Source organism: Ischnura elegans, chromosome 10 (assembly GCF_921293095.1).
Source record: "Ischnura elegans chromosome 10, ioIscEleg1.1, whole genome shotgun sequence".
NCBI lineage: Eukaryota > Metazoa > Arthropoda > Insecta > Odonata > Coenagrionidae > Ischnura > Ischnura elegans.
This window is the reverse complement of record NC_060255.1, coordinates 97,805,696-97,829,322: the sequence shown is the minus strand read 5'-3', so window position 1 is coordinate 97,829,322 and position 23,627 is coordinate 97,805,696. Positions and strand designations below refer to the sequence as shown.

The window sequence follows — 23,627 nt, the reverse complement described above, 5'->3', positions numbered from 1 at the left end:
AAAAAACTCAAACCTCCCCCACAGTTTATCACAGTGAAACATTCCAATAAAGAATTTGATGGTAAAAAGATTAAACAAATTCTTGAGACTACTATGACACCCACAGAACTGGTAGTAGTAGTATTTGTGTTTAGGGTGCCTCGACAACTAAGGTCATTTGCACCACAGACAATCTACAAAAACAAAAATTTTAAAAGATGCATAAAACAAACATTTAAACATTCATAAAAGTTTTGAAATAAAAGGGGTTGTCAAATTATAAGAAGGTTGGAATTTAAACACTGTTAATTATCACGGTCTCTATTAAAAACTTTATCACTCGGCTGACACTATCAGGGTCGTCTCCTAGGATGTGCCCTAGGTCTCCTCCGATGTTCAGCCGATGGCGCACAGAGCGGTATTTCTCACATTCAGTCAGATGTCTCACAGTAATGGGAGAGTCGCAAACATCACATAGGGGTGGAATTCTCTCTTCGGTGAAGAGGTACGAGTGGGTCAGAGCGCAGTGCCCAATTCTCAATCGTGCGATTGCGACCTCCTCCCTGCGGTTCCTCCTGACAGACGTGGGCCACGCTGAAATAACCGGCTTGATTGCGCGCAGTTTATTTCCGGTAAGAGAGCGCCAAGTCTCTTTCCACTTTTCTAAGGCTATCTTTTTTGTGGTCGCCTTCAAATCTTCAAATGGTACCAGCACAGAATCGGCAACGTCGCCCTCGCTGGCTGCCTTCGCGGCCGAGTCGGCCTTCTCATTTCCAGCAATACCCACATGTCCAGGAACCCACAGAAAACGGATTTTCACTTTTTTCCGAGCAAGGGAAAGTAGTCTATTTTGAATTTCCTGGACGATTGGGTGACTGGGAGAAAAACTGGAAATGGACTGCAGGGCGCTCATGGAGTCGCTGCAGACCATAAAGGACGCGTTGCTACACTTAATACCATCCAGAGCCATCTTTATGGCGAACAGTTCTGCCGTATAGCCGCTACACAGCGGACTGAGCATGGCCTTGAGGGTTCCATGGTGAGACGAGATCACTGCACACCCGCACGCACGCTCCGACTTCGATCCGTCCGTGTAAACGGGAATGAAGTCGGGGTGGCGGTGCATTACTTCCTTGAAGCTATGCTGGTATTCCGCGGCAGTTGTCAAAGATTTTTGATTTTTGTGAAGGACAAAGCTGACTTGTGGAAAAGGTATCCATCCCATCACTGGTGTTCTGACGCATTCTGTAACGTCATTTATCGCGATGGCGAAGAGTTTGACGCTGAGTACAGAGCCTTGTGGTACCCCATTATGTTGTGTAAAAGGTCCGGATAAATGATTACCTATTCTTACTTTAAAAACACGGTCTGCTAAAAAATTTTTGATAAAAATTGGGAGATTTCCTCTTAGGCCCCACTCGTGTAACGTATTCAGAATCTTCTGGCGCCAGACTCGGTCATACGCCTTCTCCAGATCGAAGAACACGGCTATGACATGCTGGCGGCCAGAAGGAAAGCCTCCTGGATAAAATTTTCGGTTCTCACGAGGTGGTCTGTGGTGGATCTACCTCGCCTGAAACCGCACTGGATATTGGAAAGAAGGTTCCGACGCTCCAACCACCAAACGAGCCGACGGTTCACCATTCTTTCCATGGTCTTGCATAGACAACTGGTCAAGGATATTGGCCTATAATTATTTGGGTCTGTTTTATCCTTTCCTTGTTTGGGGATAGGGACAACTACGGATTCCCGCCACGCTGTAGGGAAGCTTCCCTCCACCCAAATTTGATTGAGGGTATGGAGAATATCCATCAACGTGTTCTCCGGTATATTCCGAAGAAATATGTTTAGGACACCGTCCACTCCTGGCGCGGTGTCTTTGGAATCCGCTATGGCGGACTTCAGTTCCCATAACGAAAAAAGATCATTGTATCCGGCTGCTGCGTGCGATTCGGTGAAGTTCAAGTGTGGGGAGCGTTCCCTAATAGACAGGAAGGTTGCTGAGTAGTTCTCGTCGCTGCTGGTCTTGGCAAACGCTTCCCCGAGAACGTCTCATATCTCCTTCGGTGTGTGAAATGTCACACCTTGAAATACAAGGCACGAAACGCCGTGAACATGCCGTGCTCCCGATATAGCCCTCACCTTGTTCCAGACCTGAGTTAGTGGAGTCCTGTTGTTGATGGAGGATACATAATTTATCCAGGAGGCCTTCTTTGACTCCTTTATAATTAGTCGAGCCTTTGCTCTGAGTCGTCGAAATGAGGCAAGATTAGAGGCAGTTGGGAACTTACTAAAAATACGGAGGGCACGTTTCCGTTTCTTAATAGCTTCGGCGCATTCCTCATTCCACCATGGTACCGCTGGTCGACGGATTGCGCCCTTAGATAAGGGGACACTAAGTTTCGCTGCGTCCACTATGCTAGCGGTTAGCACCTCAACGTTCTTTGTTCCGCCCCGAAGAGCATCGTACGTGAAATTAAAAGAATTTTTAAAAACAGACCAGTCGGCTTTGTGGACAATCCAGTTGCCCTCGCGGATGAAATTCGTATTGTTAATCTCGTCAGATTTGATTAAAATCGGGAAGTGGTCACTACCACAGAGATCCGTATGGACAGACAGTTTCAGTCTTGTAAAAATGCTGCTCGTGCATAAGCACAAATCAATGGAGGAATATTCTCCGTTAAAGGAGTTAAAGCGTGTCCTCTCGCAATTGTTCAATAAAAAGAGGTTAAAATCTCGGAAAAAGCTGCTTAAAATCTGTCCCCTTCTGTTGCGTTTGGCAGAAGGGCCGCCCCACAGAGGATCATGAGCGTTAAAGTCACCCAATAAAATATAGGGTCGCGGCAATTGACGTATGAGGGCTTGAAGGTTATTGTCATTTACCGGAGTATCTTCCGGGAGGTACACGTTGCACAGCGTTACCTCCATGGGTGCATGGACGGTGACGGCCACAGCCTGGAATGGGGTGGATAGCCGCACACGGGAGGTGTGTAGGGTATCCCGGACCGCTATTGCTACACCACCTTGGGCTCTTCGCCCACTCAAGTCATCCTACCTAGTCACACTATATCCCTTTAAAATTCCCTTGTCTGTCGATTTAAAATGCGTTTCTTGTAGACATATACATAAAGGGTTAAAATCATTTATTAAAACAGCCAGCTCCTCCTTATGCCGATAAAATCCATTACAATTCCATTGTATTATAAAAGTCATAAAAAGGGTTTAACACTAGAAGGCCGAAGGGGTCAAATTTGACCCCTCGGCGTTTTTAAATTGCTGACGATTTCTTAATTTTTTTCTGATTGAATTGAATTTTTGTGACTTTTCATCTTTTATGACAAGACGTGAACACGGTGAATTTCATAAAAAACGGTTGAACGGTTAATTTGGAAATTTAACTTTTACCTTCGAGCCCGGAGGGGTCAAATTTGACCCCCTCCCTGTGATAGAGTTTTCAACGTTCCCATTTCTTTGCATCATAGCTATTATACTATAAATGTGTTTTTGAACTGTTTGAAAATACTCTAATGAAACACGATCTCATCTCTCTATACCTTCTAAGTCGTAAAAGTCCATATTTTACTCCTTAGCCACATCAACATGCTTGTTTTGCATTTCCTCTCTGATGTTTACTTGAAATATCAGTCACCGTGGTGTTTGAATTGAAACTTGATATTCGTTGAGTGTGTTCATACTTTCAATGTGTCTATTCCTTCAATTTGAAGCTTACTCATTCACAAGTCCGCGTCGTTGATTTTGAAATCTGATAGTTTTTTACTTGGCAGGCGGAGTGTTGACTGGCGAAGTTTTTTGATGCTTAGTGAGCGTCGATTTGAAACTTTGTCTCTGCGTGGTGATGGTGATTACATTTTCTCACATCATTTGTTCTCATATTTCTACTACCTACCATTCAGTGTTTGTTTCAAAAGCCAGTCGAAGACGAGCACTGTTGGAAGGTGGACTTGTCGACAGCGAACTTCACTCGTTGTCCGTGTTCTTAGCTATGGCTCGGAAAGGATTATCCCACGAGGAGCTTCTCGCAGCCTTACAGGACATAAGTGGAAATGAATCGGGTTCTGATTGTGGTTTAGGGGAAGATAGTGATTCGAGTAGCGACGAAGAACCTTTTTTGCTGACAAACCATTCCATCCCATCTTCCGAATCGGATTCAGATGTCCCCGATACAAGGTTGGAAGACAGCAGTGCACCCCCTCAGCAAGATCTAAGGAAAAATACTATTGAGCATGGTAAGTAATTTGAAATAACATGAGAATGTGATGTACTAAAAATAGTACTGGTAGATATTTATTTCTTTCCTTGAAATTATTTTTCAGAGAAAAGGAAGCTTTTAGAAGGAAGCAGGGGCCGTGCGGTTCGAGGAAGTAGGGGCCGCCGAGGGATCGGAGCTGTTCGGAGAGCAACGAGCCTACGAGGACATCTAAAAAGTCGTGGGAGTCGTGGAGGTTATGTCATGACGACAGCTTTAGATACCACGGATTCGCAAATGTGTCTCCCAAGAGGTAAAGAATCGGAGGGAGAAAATGGCATAGGTACTATTCTATATGCCGCAGATGGTAGTGAGTGGAGAGTAGTGCCCCCAAATGAAGGTCTTCCTGGGAGGCTTGCGAGACAAAATGTGTTCGTGGATAGGGCAGGACCCACAGCGCATGCCAAGCGCTTTATAAATGAAACTTGCTCGAGCGCCTGGAGGCTGATTATAGACGAAAAAATTCTCAGGATAATAAAAAATTGTACCGAAACAGAAGCTCGAATGAAGCTTGGAGATCAAAATTGGTCTGTGACATTAGAGGAGCTAGATGCTTTTTTAGGAATTTTCTATTTGAGAGGAGTCCTCGGGGCCAAATCTCTTCCCATAAAATCATTATGGTCAGTGAAGTGGGGTTTGCCCTTATGCAAAGCCGCAATGTCTAGAGACCGTTTTCAAGAAATTTTGCGTTTTCTTAGATTTGACATAAAATCAACAAGGCCAAGTAGACTGGCTACAGACAAATTTGCGCTTATATCCGAGGTGTGGAGCAATTTCATTGGAAATAGTCAGGCATGCTACATTCCAGGGCCCTACGTAACAATAGATGAACAACTTTTCCCCACAAAAGCCCGTTGTCCATTTTTGCAATTTATGTCAAGTAAGCCGGATAAGTACGGGCAAAAATTTTGGCTAGCTGTGGATAAGGATAAAAAGTATATCATAAATGCTTTTCCCTATCTAGGAAAAGATGATTCCAGGCCAAATGATATGCGTCTCGGAGATCACGTGGTGCTACAGTTGATTTCCCCCTACTTAGGAAAAGGAAGGAATATAACTTGTGATAGTTTCTTTACTTCTCTTTACCTCGCAGAGACTCTGAGGAGTAAGAACACTAGTGTAGTTGGAACTATCAACAGATCTCGAAGGGAGATCCCTTCTGAAATCAAAACCTGTCGCATGCAGCTGCACGAAACTAGAGTTCTGAAAAAGGATAATGTCACACTCACCGTATATCAAGGCAAGAAAAATAAAAATGTTCTTATAGTAAGTACTATGCACCCAAATGTGACCGTTAATTTAGGTTCTAAACATAAACCAGAGACAGTTTTATTTTATAATGAAAACAAATACGGCGTAGATATAGTAGACCAAATGGCGAGGCTTTATTCAGTAAAGCCTGCAGCTCGACGTTGGCCTCTTCACACTTTTAGCAACATTCTGGATCTCGCTGGGATAAATGCTTGGATTCTCTTTAGAGAGGTAAACAATTGTAAGATCTCTCGCCGTAAGTTCCTTCTTACTCTCGTAGAGGAGCTAACAGCTGCTAACACCCTCGCACGTCAGGGGCCATCGCAGATCGAGGACGATGATAATCTGTGTGAAGCAAGCGCGAAGCGCAAGAAATGTCAAGTGCGTTTGAAATGTAAAAAGGATGCTAAGGGATTCCTAATTTGTAAAACTTGTAGGAAACATGTGTGCAACAAATGTATTATTTTAGAGCGAAAGGTTGTTACATGTGTGGGCTGTCAAAGTAATTGATTCTCTTCTAAGGATGCACAGCAGCTGAATTTAGTTCCGTGATGTATGGTTCCCCTTGAATGTAATCATGGCTTATAAAAATAAAAAATTGTAAAAAAGTATGATTTTTATTGTCATTTGAAATAATACTCAGTTAACCAATATAAAATATGTTTTTCTGTACTTGTAGTCTAAAAAGCGGTTAATAGTCTTGACAAATAACTGAAAAAAAAATTAAAATGAGGACCTGCTGGCATTCATGAGAAATAGGTTCTCACAAGAATAGTTTAAAAAAGAGAAAATGTTATAATAATACATCTGATTGGAGAATAAAGTCGTTATTTACAAGTATTATGTAATCCCTAATGAATAGCATAGCATAAATCCCATGAAATAAATGGATGAGTCAGAAAAAAATAAGGGGGTCAAATTTGACCCCTCCGGCCACCAAGGTTGAGCGAAATTGCCGTCCTCCTAGTGTTAAAAAGAGTAAAAGATTAAAAAAAAAAAAAAACAGAAAAAAAATCGATGTCAATATTGAAACTTGGAGCAGCATTAGCCCGGAAATCTGTGGAATCATCGCTTGAAGCGACTTTTCCTTCCCTTATTCCTGACTTTTTCGATCTCTGTGTCCGAAATACAGCGATCTTCGTCTATGTCCTCCTGCATCGGTTCCATACCTTTGCCTGAGGGACCAGGAGAGGGAGTTTTCTCTCGCTGGTCAGGTTTTCTGGTGGTTTTCTTTGTTGTATTTTTGGGAGACACTACGGAGGAGTTAGGGGTGTTTTTTTTAGTATTGCTATTGTTACTCGCATTTGTTTTTTTTTATAAATCTATCTGCTTTTCAGGTTCCGTCTGTGTAGAAATGGTGCACTTCTTAACCGGAGCAGAGGCGATTGCGGCAAAGGAACGCGAGAAAGAGGGGGCACTAAGGGCTTTGAACTTTTTCCTTGCCTCCAGGTAAGATATTTTTTCCATAGTTTTTATTTCCATAATCTTCCGTTCCTCTTTCATTTTCGGGCAATCGCGAGAGTAAGCCGCGTGGGTACCCTCGCAATTCACGCAGCAGGCCGCTTCCGCACATTTGTCCCCATCGTGCTTGTCCTTGCCGCAGCGCGGGCAGGTGGCCTTGCCCTCACATCGCGGTGCGATGTGGCCGAATTTTTGGCATTGGAAGCAGCGCATCGGTTGAGGGAAGAATGGTCGCACAGTTACAGATTCGTATCCTAAGAAGACTTTAACGGGCAGTTTGTCTAGAGCGAACGTGAGAATTACTGACGTGGTATTAATCACTTCACCGTTTCGCTTCGTAGTCAGTCTGCGGCAGTCGATGACACCCTGGGGGGCCATCTCTCTCTTGATCTCTTCTGGTTCCACGTTAAGAAGGTCGTAGTGACTTATTACTCCCTTAGAGGTATTTAGAGTGCGGTGGATCTCGACTTTAACTGGGATGTCGTGTAATTTTTCAGTTTTAAGCAATTTTTCAGTTTTAAGCAATTTTTCAGCTTGGATGTTGTTCGCAGTCTCTATTAGTAGGGTACCATCTCTTAGTTTTTTCACCGAATTTGGCTCTCCAGTAATTACCGATTGCATAGCTTTTTTATGAAAAAGGGAGACACCTTTTTCAGAGTGTCACCTTCTCTGGCGCATTTCATAGACAAAAAACGCTTCGAGCTTTCAAAAGACTTTTCTCCTCCGCCCGTGTCCGGCCGGGATCTTTTTGGTGGAGGAAGAGTAATCGTCTCCATGAAAGTAAGAACATAATTCATCCCCTGGGCTCCCCACCCACCACGGAGCCACACATTTGGGACGCCACCCGCAAGCCGGAATGGACGTCAGGGCTACCCAAGGGATAAAGGAACCTTCGATAGGGGGTCTCTTTTGGGTTAGAACCTCCAGCGCGGGGGCCCTCCGATCCCACACGCCTTCGGCGGCCCTACGGAGACCCCCATATCTCCAGCACTAACCCGTCCTGGCGTACGCTCGGAAGGAGCCGCCAAGCTCCCCAGCCGCCAGGAGCCGATTGACCGAGCTGGGCTCTTCTCGGCTGCCCGTTTTTCGGGGAATCCAGGGCTGAAGTTTATTCAAAGGGCAGTGTACGATATACCTCGTGATTGGAAATTTGAGCCTCATTTTAGTTTTGTAGAGACTCTGCTGCAAGATTTTAGTGCAGCAAGGGATTAAATTCCCTAATTATATTTATTTGTGTACATATTTGTCATTAAGATTTTATTTTCTGCTAGTGACTTGGTCTTTTTCTCTAATTCAGAATGCCTGTATGTGATAAGTGTGGAGCAGAAATATCCACTATTCGTGGTCTGTATGCTCACTATACGTTTGCTCATCCCATTGCTGAAGCGGATACATCGAGGGAGGTGCTAATCTCAACACCTATCCAAGAGCATCATTTCGCGGAACACCGCGGTCGCCCAAGAAGCTGGAAATGGATGAAGACGCTAGCCTTATTACTGTGCCAAATAACTTTGTAAGTACGGACAATAGTTTCCAAGAAGACAGTGACGTGGATTCACAAGCAGAGACTGTAATATTAAACCACGAGCAACTCGTTTATTCAGATATTTCAGAAGGCAGCATTGCTCCGAGTTTGCGTGAAGAATGGCCTTCTTTCGATGTGTGGCCACACGCATTGGAAGATATGCTTTGCCTATGTAGCCGCTGCTCAGCTATCTTGTTTAATAATTTAATCCAAATTGAACTGTGTTATTCATCCACTCAGGAAATAAAATAATTTTTAAAATTTACATGCATTCTTTATATTTAACCATTGTCGTCGGTCCTTAATTAGAGAAATATTTTATGCTTCATGCCTCCATAAAGGCGCAGACTTTCTTCGCAGGCTTTAAATCCAGCATCACGGATGTAATGCCGGTTGCTGTCGGCTGGCTGAATCGCTATTCGGCTGATGTCATTGCGAGGGAAGTACGGCTGGAACGGCACACTGTGGTAAGTATAGTTTCCAGCTTGAGGGAGCTCATTCTTGTATGGCTACAGGAGTCGGCAGATTGGGGTCCCGGGGCACATCGTAGAGATTGACGAGAGCGCCTTTGGTCGTCGGTAGTACGATCGTGGCACGATGGCCAGGAACAAGTGGGTATTGGGAGGAATTGACAAAGGAACCCGAGAAACGTTTCTTTGCTACGTTGATCAACGAGGCGCTTCCACACTCAACGAGGCGATCCAAAAGTTCGTCAGGAAGGGGTCGATCATTAAGACTGATAGGTGGAGGGGCTATAGTGGGGTAGCTGACTTAGAATATCACCACGAGGATGTAAACCACTCCATCAACTTTGTGAAGCCAGGAGAAAAGTTAACTCACACCCAGACTATAGAAAATGTATTTATATGGATTCCTTCGAGACACATCAGGGGGATATGTGTGGAGAAGTAGGCACCATGCAAAGGGGAATGATACGCTGAATCTTTTAGAGTGCTGAAATACTTTTATACAAATTATAATACTAATATACATAAATAGAATATAATATAGAATCCGAAGTGTTGGCAGACAAAGCCAGAGATATGAACGGCAGGAGGTCGAAGAAGTAAATAGATTAGGTTAGCAAAGATGATGCTGGGGCTATTTATCTCCTTGTTCACCCCTTGTCTGGTGAAGTTAAAAAATCTGTTTTAATTTATAAGCTTCAGGGAAAGCCTCAGAATTGAAAACTCGATAGTTCATCCCACAACACATCTATTTGCCCTAGGAATTCAACTGGAAAATCAACTAAATGAAATGTTGCTAGATTGCAAACGTATCATGCTCATAGACTCAACTCATGGAACTAATCAATATAGGTTTCATTTCTAGGGAAGAGTTAAGAGTTGTATCTCCACCTACTATTCGCAGTCAAGAACGTTCCTACAACGAAACCAAACTCTTCCTCTTCGAAGTAGTGAGTGTTGAGTGGATCGCTGAAATTCTCATATCCACGTCATGCTTCGATGACGTTTCGTGTGACGTTTGCTGTCCACAGTTCATTGCGCCAGGAAGCCGCAAGACGGGAGTATTCATGAATCAAAATGGAGGACCAACGAAAGATACGCCTCACAAGGGAAGAGACGAAGTTGCTGGTTGACATTATAGTTAAGCGTCAGGAGGTATTGGAGAGCAAGAAGACGGATGCATTATGAAATGCGAAGGCGAAAGCCTGGTTGAATGTGCAGGACGAATTTAATTCCAATGGATTTGTCCGGAAGGTAAGCAACTTTGGAAGTATAATGGTGATATAGTATTTCCTTAATTTTATTGTTCCGGATAAGTATGGCGTAGGATAACCTTTAGCCAATTTTATCACCAATTACTTAGATGGAGATACTCTAGTTACTTTCCTGCAGAGTATTAGGGATGCAAGCCTTGATTTGCAAGTGAATGCTTTCATGACAGATGGTGTTGAGGCCCTTCGAAATGCGTAAAAAAAAACTTTTTTGGGACAACATTAGGCGTCTTCTTTGCAATTGGCATGTCAAAAGAAACTGGCATAAAAATCTTCATAGATAAGTTAAAGACATTGAATTGTTAACTGAAATAAATGAAAATTTAGAAGCGATAACAGAAGAGAAAAATGAGCATAGTTTTAACATTTTGTTAGAATCATTTCTTCTAAAATATTCTGAAACTGCCAGTGAATTCATTTCCTATTTTCAGGTTCATTATATACCTAAAAAAAGGAGAGAATGCCCATGTGCTATCGAAATTTCCCACATGCTACCACAGAGACAAATAGGTATGCCGAATGTTTCCATAATAAACTTAAAACATTATTTGAAACGGATATTTAACAGAAGATTGTATGACTTGACTCACACCCCTTTCAAAATAAATAAAACCACCAATTTAGCATTAACATATAAGAGAAAGACCGAAGGTCGCCCTTGGGTTTCCTTGGCCTCAAAGGTAGTCGAAATGCACGGGCTATGCAAGTTCCAGATGCTAATATAATACAGATTGATGTATTATCGTGGAAGGTAAAAGCCAGTATGGCCAAACTTTCCAAACTCCCCCCCCCCCCCCGGAACACATGCCGTTCCCAAATTATTGCCTTCTGTTTTCTCTCCCTTTGAATTTTCCCCAATCACGGAACGTGAAGTGGACAAGGCCGTGACTAGGCTGAAAACGGGCACCCCAGGTTCGGACGGTATATCCTCTCATATTCTAAAACTAGTCAGACCCGTGATAACAAAGGCATTGACCCGAATTTTTAACGCCAGCCTTTCGCAAGGCTCCTATCCCAGTGGATGGAAAAAGGCCTGGATCGTACCCCTCCCGAAGATATCCTCTCCGAAGTCCTTTCGGGATTATAGGCTAATCTCCGTGGGTAACTGTTTGGGTAAAATTTTGGATGGACTTGTCCTGGATCAGTTATCTGCCCACGTGTTCCAACATGACTTACTCTGTCACACTCAGTAAGCCTTCCGTCCTCACCATTCCACCCAACGTGCCATTGTCGGGTTATAGGACTCCATTAGGGAGGCCATGGATGGTAGAGGCGCCTCTCTGTCCTTGCCGCTCTGGATGTTGCCAGAGCGTATGATTCTGTAAATCACTCCATCCTGCTTGAGGTGCTGCGCAGCCTTAACATCGGGCAGCACGAGGTGGATTGGGTCGCCGACTACCTTGGTGACCGATTGGCCACCGCTCGTGTCCGTTAAGGCTCAATTACACTGGGCTAGTTTACACGCTACACGCCGGCGACTAAACAAGCTGGCTTGTTGGCGAGTGAGCTTGTTCCCGAGTACACTGGGTTTTTTCCACTCGCTCAGTAGCCAATAGGCTAGCGTGTGGACACCACCTGTTTTTGCCTTCATCCGTACGGTTGAGTGTTTACTAGTGGTTTGTGTTCTGTAGTGTGCAAGCAGTGCCCATCATGAAGTGGAATGTGAGTAATATTTCTTTGTTTTTACAAGTTTATGAACCGTATGCTGCATTGTGGAACGTAAAACATAAAGACTACTGCAATAAATCGTTGAGAGATACGTTGTTTCAACAACTCATGTCTGATTTGGAAAAACATAAGTTGTTAGGGTCAATGGATATGAAGCAGGTTAAGGCTAAAATAAAGGCCCTCAAAGATGTCTATAGAGGAGAATTGGCTAAAATTGAGAAAAGCAGGAAGAGTGGCTGTGGGACGGATGATTTGTATGTACCTAAGCTACAGTGGTTCAACGAAGCAAGTTACTGGAGTGAGGTTTTGGCAACTAGAAGCAGTACATCAAATTTGGTAAGTAAATTTATTAACACATCAATGTAGCATAGTACAAATGATTTTTTGGTGCTCAGATACATTGTTTAAGGTTTCTTTAGTCCAAGTTTCTCCCATTGCCAGGGTAGAGGATTAACTTCCGTGAAGTATTTCATGATTATATTATGGCGCGAGTCCTGCCTGGCGTCGAGTTACATCCGGAGTCCCCCAGGGTTCGTGCTTGTCGCCGCTGCTGTTCAGCCTGTTCGTGGACGGATTGGGAAGGCTCCACACTCAGAGCCGGATAATGCTGTATGCGGACGATGTGCTCTTATTGTCCGACACAGATGGTCCATCTCTGAATGAATGTGTGCAGGATGTGAATGCTGATTTGGAGTGCGTGAGTGAGTGGCTGCAAGGGATGGGCCTGTCAATCAATGCCGGCAAATCTAAGTCCATCATCATTGGTAATAAAAGATTGAGAGATAACTTTTGTAGTCCCGGTACACCCCCAAAAATATGTAGTGGTACTCCAATTCCTTATGTGTCTTGTTTAAAATACTTAGGCATATCTAGTGATTTCTCCTGGGATAAACAGGTTTCCAGTACGGTGACCAGGGTCAATTGGGGCATCCGTAGGCTGAAGGGAATGCATTTCAGGCCCCGGAAAGCCACGAGATTGGTTCTCGTGAAAACGCTGCACTTTCCTATCCTTGACTAAACCCTGATTCCATGCAGTGATCTCACCGGTTCGGACATAAACCGATTACAGGTGGCCCAAAATGCTTGCCTTAGATACGCCCTGCATATATGGATCATATGTCTCCCTATTATGTCCCGGAGGATATCCTCCGAATGGTGGAGAGAAGGAACTACTATGTATTGCTCGCCGGATACAAGGTGTAGGCGACGCAGTCTCCCCGATACGTTTTCCTGGGGATGACACTCATGAGGTGTCTCCACGGTCTTGGGACCAGGAACGCTTCACTGCTGTTCCAGATGCCGGTACATAAGAGCGCGACGATGGCGGGGTCGTTCATAGCGACCTTTGTTCGCAATTTTAACAACTTGCCCGTTGATATAAGGCTGAAATTTACCTGGAGTAGGGTGTTTAAATACTTTTTAGAGTGTCAGAAAGCTCGTCTCTAATCCATATTGTTCCCATTTTAACCTCGCTCTCATTTGGTTTTAAGATAATATTTAAATAATTATTGCAGTTCTTTATTTAAGGCTTAATTTTGTAATTAAGATGTTATTTATAATGTTTTGCCTAGATTTTTTTATGTCACATGTATGCATGCTTTTACGTTCACTAAATTTTTATACTGTTTTAAATTCAACTTTTATTTTTGAGAAGAATGGGTTTTATCCGCTTTTTAATTATAGAAGTTTATCTTGATTTAAACCCATGCCATAATTTCAGGTTTTTTAATTGAGGATCTTATCTTATATCAAGTTTTTATGCTATTTATTCATTTTACTCAGTACTTGGAAGTTCCAAACTTTTAGTAATTTTACATTTTCTGCCTATTTATTTATCTATTTATTGATACATGTTTTAAATCTTTTATTTGTTTATTTATTTACTAATTTATCTTTACATTTATTCATTATCATGATACATATATATGGCCAAGGTTCCTGCCGAGTTTAACGGTGGTGAATCACTGGAGGATGTTTGAAAAACATCGGTGGATGGAATACCTGACACCAACAGCCTCCTGACTTGACTTCAGACAGAATGAAATAATTGGGCTGTGTGCAAATCAATTTGAATAATGAACTATATATCTAATGGAATATCTGAAATGAACTCTGTAAAAGAGTCCTGGCCCTGGGGAAGAGGGGTCCGGATTGTGGCCTCACCCGGCTCAGGTTAAATAAAACGTAAAGTCAAGTCCGTTCAAAATTGGCCCTTGGTTACAAAGACGGCGATTCGCTGGTCTCCAATAATACTATTTTTCCCACCTTTTTTAGTCCATAATTGTCAATTATATTCAATATTTAGGTTCCCTATTGCTGTTATGTTCTTCTAATGCATACTTCTATGCTCTTATGATATTGTATACTTTATTTTATCTTTGTATATACTCAGTGGTTTAGTAGATATTTTCATCGCGCCGTCTTCGTTTACCTTATCCACATTCGGCAACGGTACGACTTATTTCACTTTCCTGCCAACCTTCTATTTGATAAAATATCGATGAGGAACCACAGTTTTAGTCATTGTTAGATGAGGAAATCATTGTTTTACTTTGTGGCCATGGTGATTGCCATCCGCCGAATGTAACTTACTCTTTGTCTTCGTCATTGTTGAAATTGCTACTATGCAAAAAATACTGCAATGTTTTCCGCTGCCCAATGAAAGCTACTCTTTATCTTCCTTATGCTATATGCTGCAGTATCAACGAAGTCGATAAATTGCAGGTTTAAGTCCTAGCCTTTAGATAATACGCATTAGTTCGCAGCCATCCTTCCACCACAGACAGACTATCGGGCTTCCCCAGGAGCAATGGCTGGCAAAAAGGACAAGATTTTTACGGACGATGAATTGCAAAAGTATCTCTTTGATAGTGACATAAGTGATGGTGATATAAGTGAAGCGAGTGACATCGATACCACTGAATACTCGGGAAATGGGAGTAGTGAAGACAGTGAAGAATTTTCCAGTGAAGACGAAAGTCGTCCGTCAGATCCAAAAAAGGTGAATGTAGAAAACAGGTGGGATTGGTGCTCAGAAAACAAGTGTGAAAGAATTTAGATTCTCAGGTAAACCTGGATGAATCAAAGTGTTCTCATGAGCTTAGGAAACAATCCTAGCGAAAGAGACTTCTTCTTTCAGTTTCTTGAAAATGATTTTTGGGAGATCATCGTAACAGAAACTAAAAAATACGCAGATGCCTTTTTGAAATCTGAAAAAAGAAAAGTGAAATCGCCAGGCGCACAAGGAATACCTTCTGGTGCAGCGATAGTGTTAGAACTTTGGCATCCCTCTTTTCGCAAGGGTTACACTGTGGCATTAGATAATTAGTAAACAACGACTGATCTTTTTCTAAAATTGATTGATGAGAAAACCCTTAGGCACAGTGAACAAAGCTGCCGACTGTTAGGACAACCCAAAACCTAACTTTCAACACACACATGGAATTATGACACATCAATTCCAATCGACATACAAACTGCCTCAACAAATAACTCGTCTATGAGTCTTTCCTTTGTCTTTTCTTTCTGTAATGCTAGTTTATTTTTCACTGTGCAATTTCCTCAAAATTTTGTGTAAAAAAATAATTTAAAAATCTTATAAAAAAATAAAAAACATTGCAACTTGCAAAATAGAAAAAAGAACATAATACTACAAATCAATCAAAAAATATATAATTAATAATAAAAAAGCAAGTATTGGAAAAAATAACAATATCTTAAAAATAAATTTGAAAAAATTAAGTGCATGCTAAATAGAATTGTATTAGATGTAAGTATCTGTTCACACAAACAACACTACACACACAACACGCTGGTGATTGATCACCCCCTGCCAAACACCCTAGAGGTGGCTCGCAGGGTATTATGTAGATGTGTAGACAACATATTCATTGGCGCAAAGTAACTATTCTTAAGTGAACCGGCTGGTTAAGGTGAATATGGTTCATCGGTACATCTGTATCGCGCCTGCGACGCGTCAAGTAATGAGGTCCGGCAAGGCGCACAAGGAATACCTTCTAGACTAGCGATAGTATTACAAATTTTGCATTCCTACTTTCGCAAGGGTGACACTGTGGCATGGGCACACATCACCTGATCTTTTTCTAAAATTGATTGATGAGAAAAATAATGCCTTAGGCACAGTTAGGGTAAATCCAAGAAATATGCCGGCAGAGTTCAAAAATGTAAAGTTGAGGAAAGGGGAGGCAAAGATAGTGTACAGCAATGGAATTGCTGCAGTGAAATCTAAGGACAAAAAAGACGTGCATGCACTGACAACATACCACAAGGCCTTGGAAATGACTGATACAGGAAAGAAATCAGTAAAAACTAAAGAAGCCGCAATAAAATCAAAAGCAATTCTTGATTACAATTTACAAATGAATGGAGTTGACAGGCAAAATCAGCAATTAGCTTCGTTTCCAGTTATGCGCCGTTATGAAAAAGGCTACAAAAATATTTTTTGTCAACGATATGGTTTTATACTGACGTATTGTATAAGGAAAAAAACAGGCAAGAATGTTTTATTTGATGACTTTAGAGAGAACTTAGCCGAGAAAATCCTAGAAGCGGATGTAGCATCCAGCAGCTATTGCTGCTTGTGAGCCTGCACGTAGGCATACTAGTCCAAAGTGCAAGTCTACGAGATAACCCCCACTGATCGGCGGATGTCGGTCCAGGGGTAGTAGATGAGAGGGTTTTTTTGGGCCTTCCCTGGGGGAAGATTAAAAGGGTATGCCTAGCTTGGCTCGCGGCTGAGTTGTGGCGTGGCGACTCGCTGGGCTGGATCGGCCAAGTGGCTGGGGACATATTTGCTCATTCTTAAAGGGAATAAAGTCACTGCTTTTTTTTATTCAGAGTGACTGTTCTAATTATTTTTGTGTCTAATTTCAATAGTACAGATGATGAGGCGCTCCGGAACAGGCTGGAATTCGTATACGCGGAGGCGCCGTACTGGTTACAGGAAGTTTGCCTTATTCCAAAGGAGGAAGCGACCGTCGATGATGTATCGTATGAAGAAGTTACGCTTTCGTCGTCGAATGAGGAGGATGAAGTTACGTCGTAATACTTGTTTTGTCCGACCATCTAAGGTTCTTCGTATAAAGCATTTGGGTCACGACTTTGTACAGGATAACTTTTATTTTTATTTACGAAATGATACTTGGCAAACTGAGTTGCGTAGATTAGATTGGAGTCAGCTGTTTATCGGACCGTCTCATGCTCTTAAGGGTTTCTGTGAGCAATACTCACGTTTCATGATTAGGAATATTAAAGTTTATGTTAAAAAGTTGAATTCCTCAGTTGAAGAGTTTGATTATTATGGTACCAAAGCTGACCAAGTCGCTAAAAAGTATGTCAATGATCTTGCCTCGGGTACGTCTCTTCCAACTCCAACGACTGAAGCCGTTACTGCTGCGCTTGTGGAAAAGGAAGCTAATGCGGTATTCACCAAGTTCGTTAGCCGTGATTATTGTGCTGAAGATCATAAAGGCAATACTGTTCTGGCTGCTATTCCTGTTGGTGACTATACAGATATAGACAATTCAAAATATTCGAGACGTGTTAATGCTAAATTGTTTATTTATCCAGGTTGTAAAAAATATTTGAAATGCAAGGATTACTTATTGAAAAATGATGATAATGCATATAAAGACATATGGGGTATGCTAAAGGATAGAGGAAGTGTTCGCTCTTTGCCGAGTTTATATATTGGATGCATACCTCCTGATTCAGTGGATGCACTTCACCTTTGTAATTTTTTTGAAAGTTTCTGTAAGATACAAGGTAACATAGGTAATTAATTTTAGTTTTTGTGGAAGAAATATAGAGAACCATTTGTGAATTTACAGGTGTGTTTTATTGGTCTAAGTCGAGACATACCCTTCCAACATGTCGGCGACCCAAGGACGAGCAGTATCAACGCAGGAGGAACAACCCGATGTCGGTGCGTTGGTTTTCTTACAACTCTGCACCATGCCTGCTGCGATACAGATGCAATTGGAGAGAGTGCTTGGTGTGCGAACGGCACGAGTGGCTAGATACATTCAAATGCCTAGGAAATCCCTCCTTAGACTTATTGGCAAAAAATCTGGAAGACCTATCCATTTGTGGCCTACCTACTACCATGATCTCCTCTGTTGCAAGCCTTTCAATCTCAGATGGACCGATCGAGTCTATCTTTTTTTCGGGGAAATGGACTAAGTATTGACTTACTTTTGGCCTATCTGTTCAGGATGAGAAAAGCCCTTTATTTCCGGCACCAGATCCTTCCATTCGAGAGACGTTCGTATTGTCGCTAATATCTCGTTCGAAGACGAGCGGGATACGACACGGTGAATATGCCGGACTATAAAAGACGCGGGCGACCAGCATCAGGCCCATGCGATTCCAAGCAGCAAACTGGGGTCATTTCCCGATTCATATCCCGCCAAATCCATTAAAGAAAAATCCATCACGTAAATGTGAATGGTGCAAATCCAAAGGAATAAAGAGGTAAACCAGGTGGGAGTTTGAAGAATGCCGTGTAGCCCTTCACCTACCAGACTGCTTCAAACTTTATCGTACGAAATCAGCGTAAAGGTAAATTTTACTATGTTTTCATAAATTATTTGCCACTATAATATATTTCCAGATATTTTCGGATGATAATAATAATAATAGACGTCAAAAGAAATATAAGGCAAATGAAAAAATTGAAAGAAAATCTTCGTTTGGAATAAATGGCAATGACATAAAAAAAAACTTTTTTCAAATGTGACAGATACACAATGGGATATCTCCAGAAACAATCGGTGGATTTCTAAAAGAATTTCAAGAGTTGCAGAAGATACCATTTAAAATGACTATACAATAAAAAAAGTAACAATATTTCTTAAACCACCCTAAAGTAGTGGCAATGAAAAATGCAGTCACTAAATGGATGATAGAGAGTCTCCATCCATTTACTTTGGTATAAGAGCCAGGGTTATTAAAGGTCTTAGAAATTGCTGACAGTAGAATCAGTCTGCCTTCCGCAAAAACCTTCTCAAGAACACTAGTTCCGGAACTATTCGAAAAGACAGTGGCTAAAATGAAATGCATACTAGAAAGTGAAAAACCTACGCTACAGGCACTATCGATCACTACTGACATGTGGACATCGGTCAATACTACATCCTCCCTGGCAGTTACTGTGCATTATGTAACGAAAGATTTCGCACTCACGTGTTATTGCTTGGGATGCAAAGCTGTGATGGAGTCCCATACAGGTGAAGTAATCCGACGGGAATTGCGGAATATATTGACAGAATGGGGTTTGTTGGGCACTAAAGTACTTTACTGTGTTACGGATAATGCTGCAAATATGCGTTCAGCTGTAACTTTAATGCCAGATATCACTCAGCTCTTTTGCTTTGCACACACTCTTAATCTGATGATTAAGGATACAAAGAAGGAGTATAGCGGATTTGATAAAATGCGCCACAAATGCAAGAGCATTGTAGAGCATTTTCGCCACAGTGCAATTGCTAGAACAAATTTGCAAAAGCGGTTGAAGCAGCTTGGGATGAGAGAATTGGAATTGGTACAAAATGTAGAAACCCGTTGGAACTCTGAGTACCTCATGATGGAAAGACTCTGTGAATTGAAAGATGCGCTTGTGATAGAACTGAGTCAGCCTGGTTGCCGTATAGACAACCTGACTTCCATGGAATGGGGTTTAGTTGACTCCTACGTCAAGGTTTTAAAACCAATATATGAGGCAACTTTACAGGTTTCATCAGACAAAAAGCCAACAAGAAGCATGATCATTCCAATTCTTTTTGGCATAGAAAGTAGGATCAAGACAGTCATCGAGAATAAGCAACAGGGGTCCACATTGGCAAAGACTTTGTTGAAGTCATTGAGGAGTAGATTTCCGATGTACATGGAAGACCAGCTAAATTTAATCTGTATGTTTTCAGATCCTCGATTTAAATTCCATATTTTAGAAGAGCCACAGAAGAAAATCATTCTACAAAAATTGGAAACAGAAATATTTGCCAGCATAAAAGAAGTGCCTGTAGGTAGGTTGGAAGTAAGTGCAATCAAAAACATCACTACAAGCGCAACATCACAACTGTTCTCTATTTTTGAGAATTCATCATGTCAAAGAATCCAAACAAATAAAAGAACGCTTGAGCTCCAAGGTAGGTACCAATATATTTTTATAATATAATGTAAGCTACCAAACCCTTCATTAAAAGAACTAAAGTCAAATAATGTTACTATGGCAAAATTAACTTTGTAAATGGAAATAATTTCGCATTTATTTATTTGAGGGAATCCAAAAATCATGTGATGCATTTTAATGCACTTTGTGACCCCTCCCTAGTCTTGTGATATTGATTAATGCTTGAATTTCCAGCATCCCCCCCCCCAACCCTCCAGGCTGGATTCTTTTGTAAATTTTTTCAGGTTACTAATTACTATGCAGGGTGTAGTAAAACACTTGTGCTTTCGAAAAAGGAATGGTGGGAGCATAAATATTTTTCCGTCATTCAGTATTTGTTAAATTAAGGTTTTGTGATTTTTCACCAACCTCTTCATCACCTCACATGAGTTATGGATGCCCCCCTTTTTGTTCACTGTCTAAAAAAATTGTAATCAGGTTCTAAGTAAGTAGTACTGAAGCATAAAATGGTGAAATACTACCCAAAGCATCATTTAAAACCTTAGAAGGCTCCTACAGGGTGTTTGGTAGAGCTTAATACAGCAAAATGTTTATGCTGATTAAATACACTTTCTTAAGTATGCATACATGCTTCCTTACATTAAATTTAAATATTTTTTAGGAACCTGTAATTTTTAAGATTCAATTTGACTTCACTTGACACTATTTTATGTTCCAAAAGCTTAAAAGTTGCCCTAGAAAAATTAATATGTATAGACTTAATACATGGATGGTGTTTTACAGGTAAACTTCAGCTAGAGGCTTACACAAATGAGCCACGAATAACAATAAATGATGACCCATTTCAGTGGTGGCAAGATAATAGGTTCAAGTATGAACTTATTTCACCACTGGCTCAAAAATACTTGGGCATCCCAGCCACAGAAGTTGCATCCGAAAGAGTGTTTTCTTCAGCAGGGAATGTCATCACCAGCAGAAGAACCAGGCTTTTGCCAGAAAATGCAGAAACATTAGTGTTCTTACACCAAAATTTAAAAAGTTTGGCTGTATAATAAACTTTTAGAAGACAGGAATGCTGTTGTTTTTGAAGTGTTAAAACTCAAATTTTTATTTCCAGATTATATTTACACGAAGGACTACTTCATTTGTTCATGTTACTTTCATCCTTTGTATTATTAGTGTAAAAAAAATAGGTTTAATATTTTTCACTTCTGGCAAAAAACTAATAATTTATAGATTGTGTAATTAATAGTAAATAACTAGACATAAGTCATTATTATAAGGCAAATATTAATGGATAGTGATAATTGTTATTAGCTTTCATCAGTTATCACACTATTTTTTTAAGACTGAGTTTTTTGTTTCTTTAACTTTTGTAATTAAAGAGTAACACATTTATGGAAACAAAATATGACTTGTGTATATTTGTCATTGATTTTAAACATTTGTAATATGGGCCATTGAGTTTAATAATAGCCTATCTGAAATTGAGTGCACTGGAAGAACTGACTTTGGGATATATTTACAGGAAATACAGGAAGATGTTTGTTTTACCTTGACCTCATTATCCAACTTAGTATTGTATTTATTTGTGTTATTTTTGTAGTAGTCTGTTTCAGATATGCATTTGCATTTCTGTTTTGAGTGAATACACTTAAACTAATCTACCATTTAGGTATAGATTGTTTATTTTTATTTCCTTTTATTGGCCTTCATAAACATATTTTTTGACATTTCTGCTTCAAGAAAAAAATTATGATCAAATTATTGGATACGACCCGACCCGAACCTTAAAATTTTGACCCGTCCACCCCTAGTTCCCACTCTGCCTAAATAATGAAATTAACAGTTTTTTCCAGGTTTTCACGATTTTTATAAAGTTTTCACGGTTTTTTTCAAGTTTTCACGGTTTCTTCAGGTTTTCACGGTCTCAATGTCGTCAAATTCACGGTCCGTTAATAAAACAACAATAAGACAATCACCGGCCGTATATCAAGTAAAAATTTACGTACGCGACAGACGTCGTGAATGTCAACGCAGCAATGAAACGTGATATCGGAAATGACGTCCCCTGTCGTTTACAAAATTCAGGTGCGACCAAAGGCCCAACCCAACCGCGCTCTTGCCCGGACGCCGAATACAATGGCCTTATTCCATATGCTTATGCCCTTAGGACCTTCTTCCGTCTGGACACCGGAAGTCCTGTTTTAATTCCTCGCCGAGAAATTGTTTTTGCGCACATTGTTATTCCCGCACAGTGACCAAATTTCCCTTACCCAATCTTTTTGAGATCGCGGAAAATATTTATTGAAATTGTTTATAGAATGTAATAAATCAATTTCATATAATTATAATGCAATTGGTTCGAAATATATAAAGACAAAATAAATACCTGCTGAAACACGTTATTTTCACTTTCACTTTATCATTCACATAAACTAAAACGAGGTGAGCGCAGTCTATTGAGAGCTATTGCCATAAATTGAAAGCCTATTTGCCATAGAAATGTTTCCTAAAGTAAAATTCCAATGGCAAACTCATATTTTGAAGCATATGGCATGTGCCCTCATTTTGTGTGGGAACTGAACTACGAGTTACAAATGAGATAATTTTCGTAAATGGTTCATTATGGGTCTATTAGAAATGCAAGCTTTTTCATTTGCCCTTTTTCGAATACAAATCCATCCCAAGCTATCACTGAAATTGAAACGCTCAAACAAAATAACACACTTTCACCATTAAATTCATGTTCTAATGTGGACGTAGACTTCTCAGATCACAGAGCTCAGTTTTCCATGTACCATGTCCGTGGCGACCCCAATTGTAATCACAATGTGATTCAATATAAAAGGTGCTATTCACATCAAGCTCAAATTGAATTTCAAAATTTACTCAAGGAGCAATCCTGGGACTGTGTTTTTACTGATGTCGCTTTTGATGTAAAATTTAGTAATTTTCTTGACACATTTTTGTACTGTTTTAATGTCTGCTTCCCTAAGAAAGCTATGAAATCCCCTGGGCCTCAAAAAACAAAGTGCAAGTGGGTTACTCATGAAATCAGGACTTCATCTGAAAAATTGAAACGAGTATTCCATGAGCTAAAAGCAAACAACTCGGAGTCCCAAAGGAAATACTATAAATCCATTAAGAAGATGCATATTGACCTAATTAGTGAGACCAAAAGAAAGTACAATATATCCATTATCAATTCGTCTAATCAGAAAAGTAGATCTGCTTGGGCACTAATTAAGAATGCCACCTCTTGCACAGACAGTGATAGGTCTAAAATCAAGGCCATTCATCATGACGACGCCATGGTCTCTGATTATAATGATATTGCAAATCTATTTAATCATAACTTCCTGACTTCCATCTGTGAACTTTTTAAGAATGTTAGCCAACAACAGACCAACAAGTCTTCATCATTGCATCGGTCACATTATGACCATACAATTTTTCTTCAGCCCACTGATGTAAAAGAAATTGATACCATAATAGAAAAGATAAATAAAAAACACTCCGCAGGTTATGATGATATTCCATGCTCCTTATTAAAAGGCAATGCCAAATTGTCTGTGATCCATCCACT

At 40.8% G+C, this 23,627-nt stretch overlaps 2 protein-coding genes across 2 annotated transcripts; both read left to right on the top strand.

Moving 5' to 3' along the window:
* Positions 1-3,240: 3,240 nt before the first annotated feature.
* On the top strand, positions 3,241-13,199 carry LOC124166486. Its single transcript, XM_046544016.1, has 4 exons — positions 3,241-4,226; positions 4,314-5,126; positions 12,534-12,653; positions 13,030-13,199. The coding sequence occupies exons 1-4, from the start codon at positions 3,836-3,838 to the stop codon at positions 13,197-13,199; spliced, it is 1,494 nt and encodes a 497-aa protein (XP_046399972.1). The 5' UTR covers positions 3,241-3,835.
* A 6,412-nt stretch (positions 13,200-19,611) lies between these two features.
* On the top strand, positions 19,612-21,364 carry LOC124167257 (E3 SUMO-protein ligase ZBED1-like). The gene is made up of 2 exons (XM_046545142.1): positions 19,612-20,054; positions 20,822-21,364. Exons 1-2 carry the CDS (start codon positions 19,670-19,672, stop codon positions 21,088-21,090), a joined length of 654 nt encoding a protein of 217 aa, XP_046401098.1. The 5' UTR covers positions 19,612-19,669; the 3' UTR covers positions 21,091-21,364.
* The last annotated feature ends 2,263 nt before the right edge of the window (positions 21,365-23,627 follow it).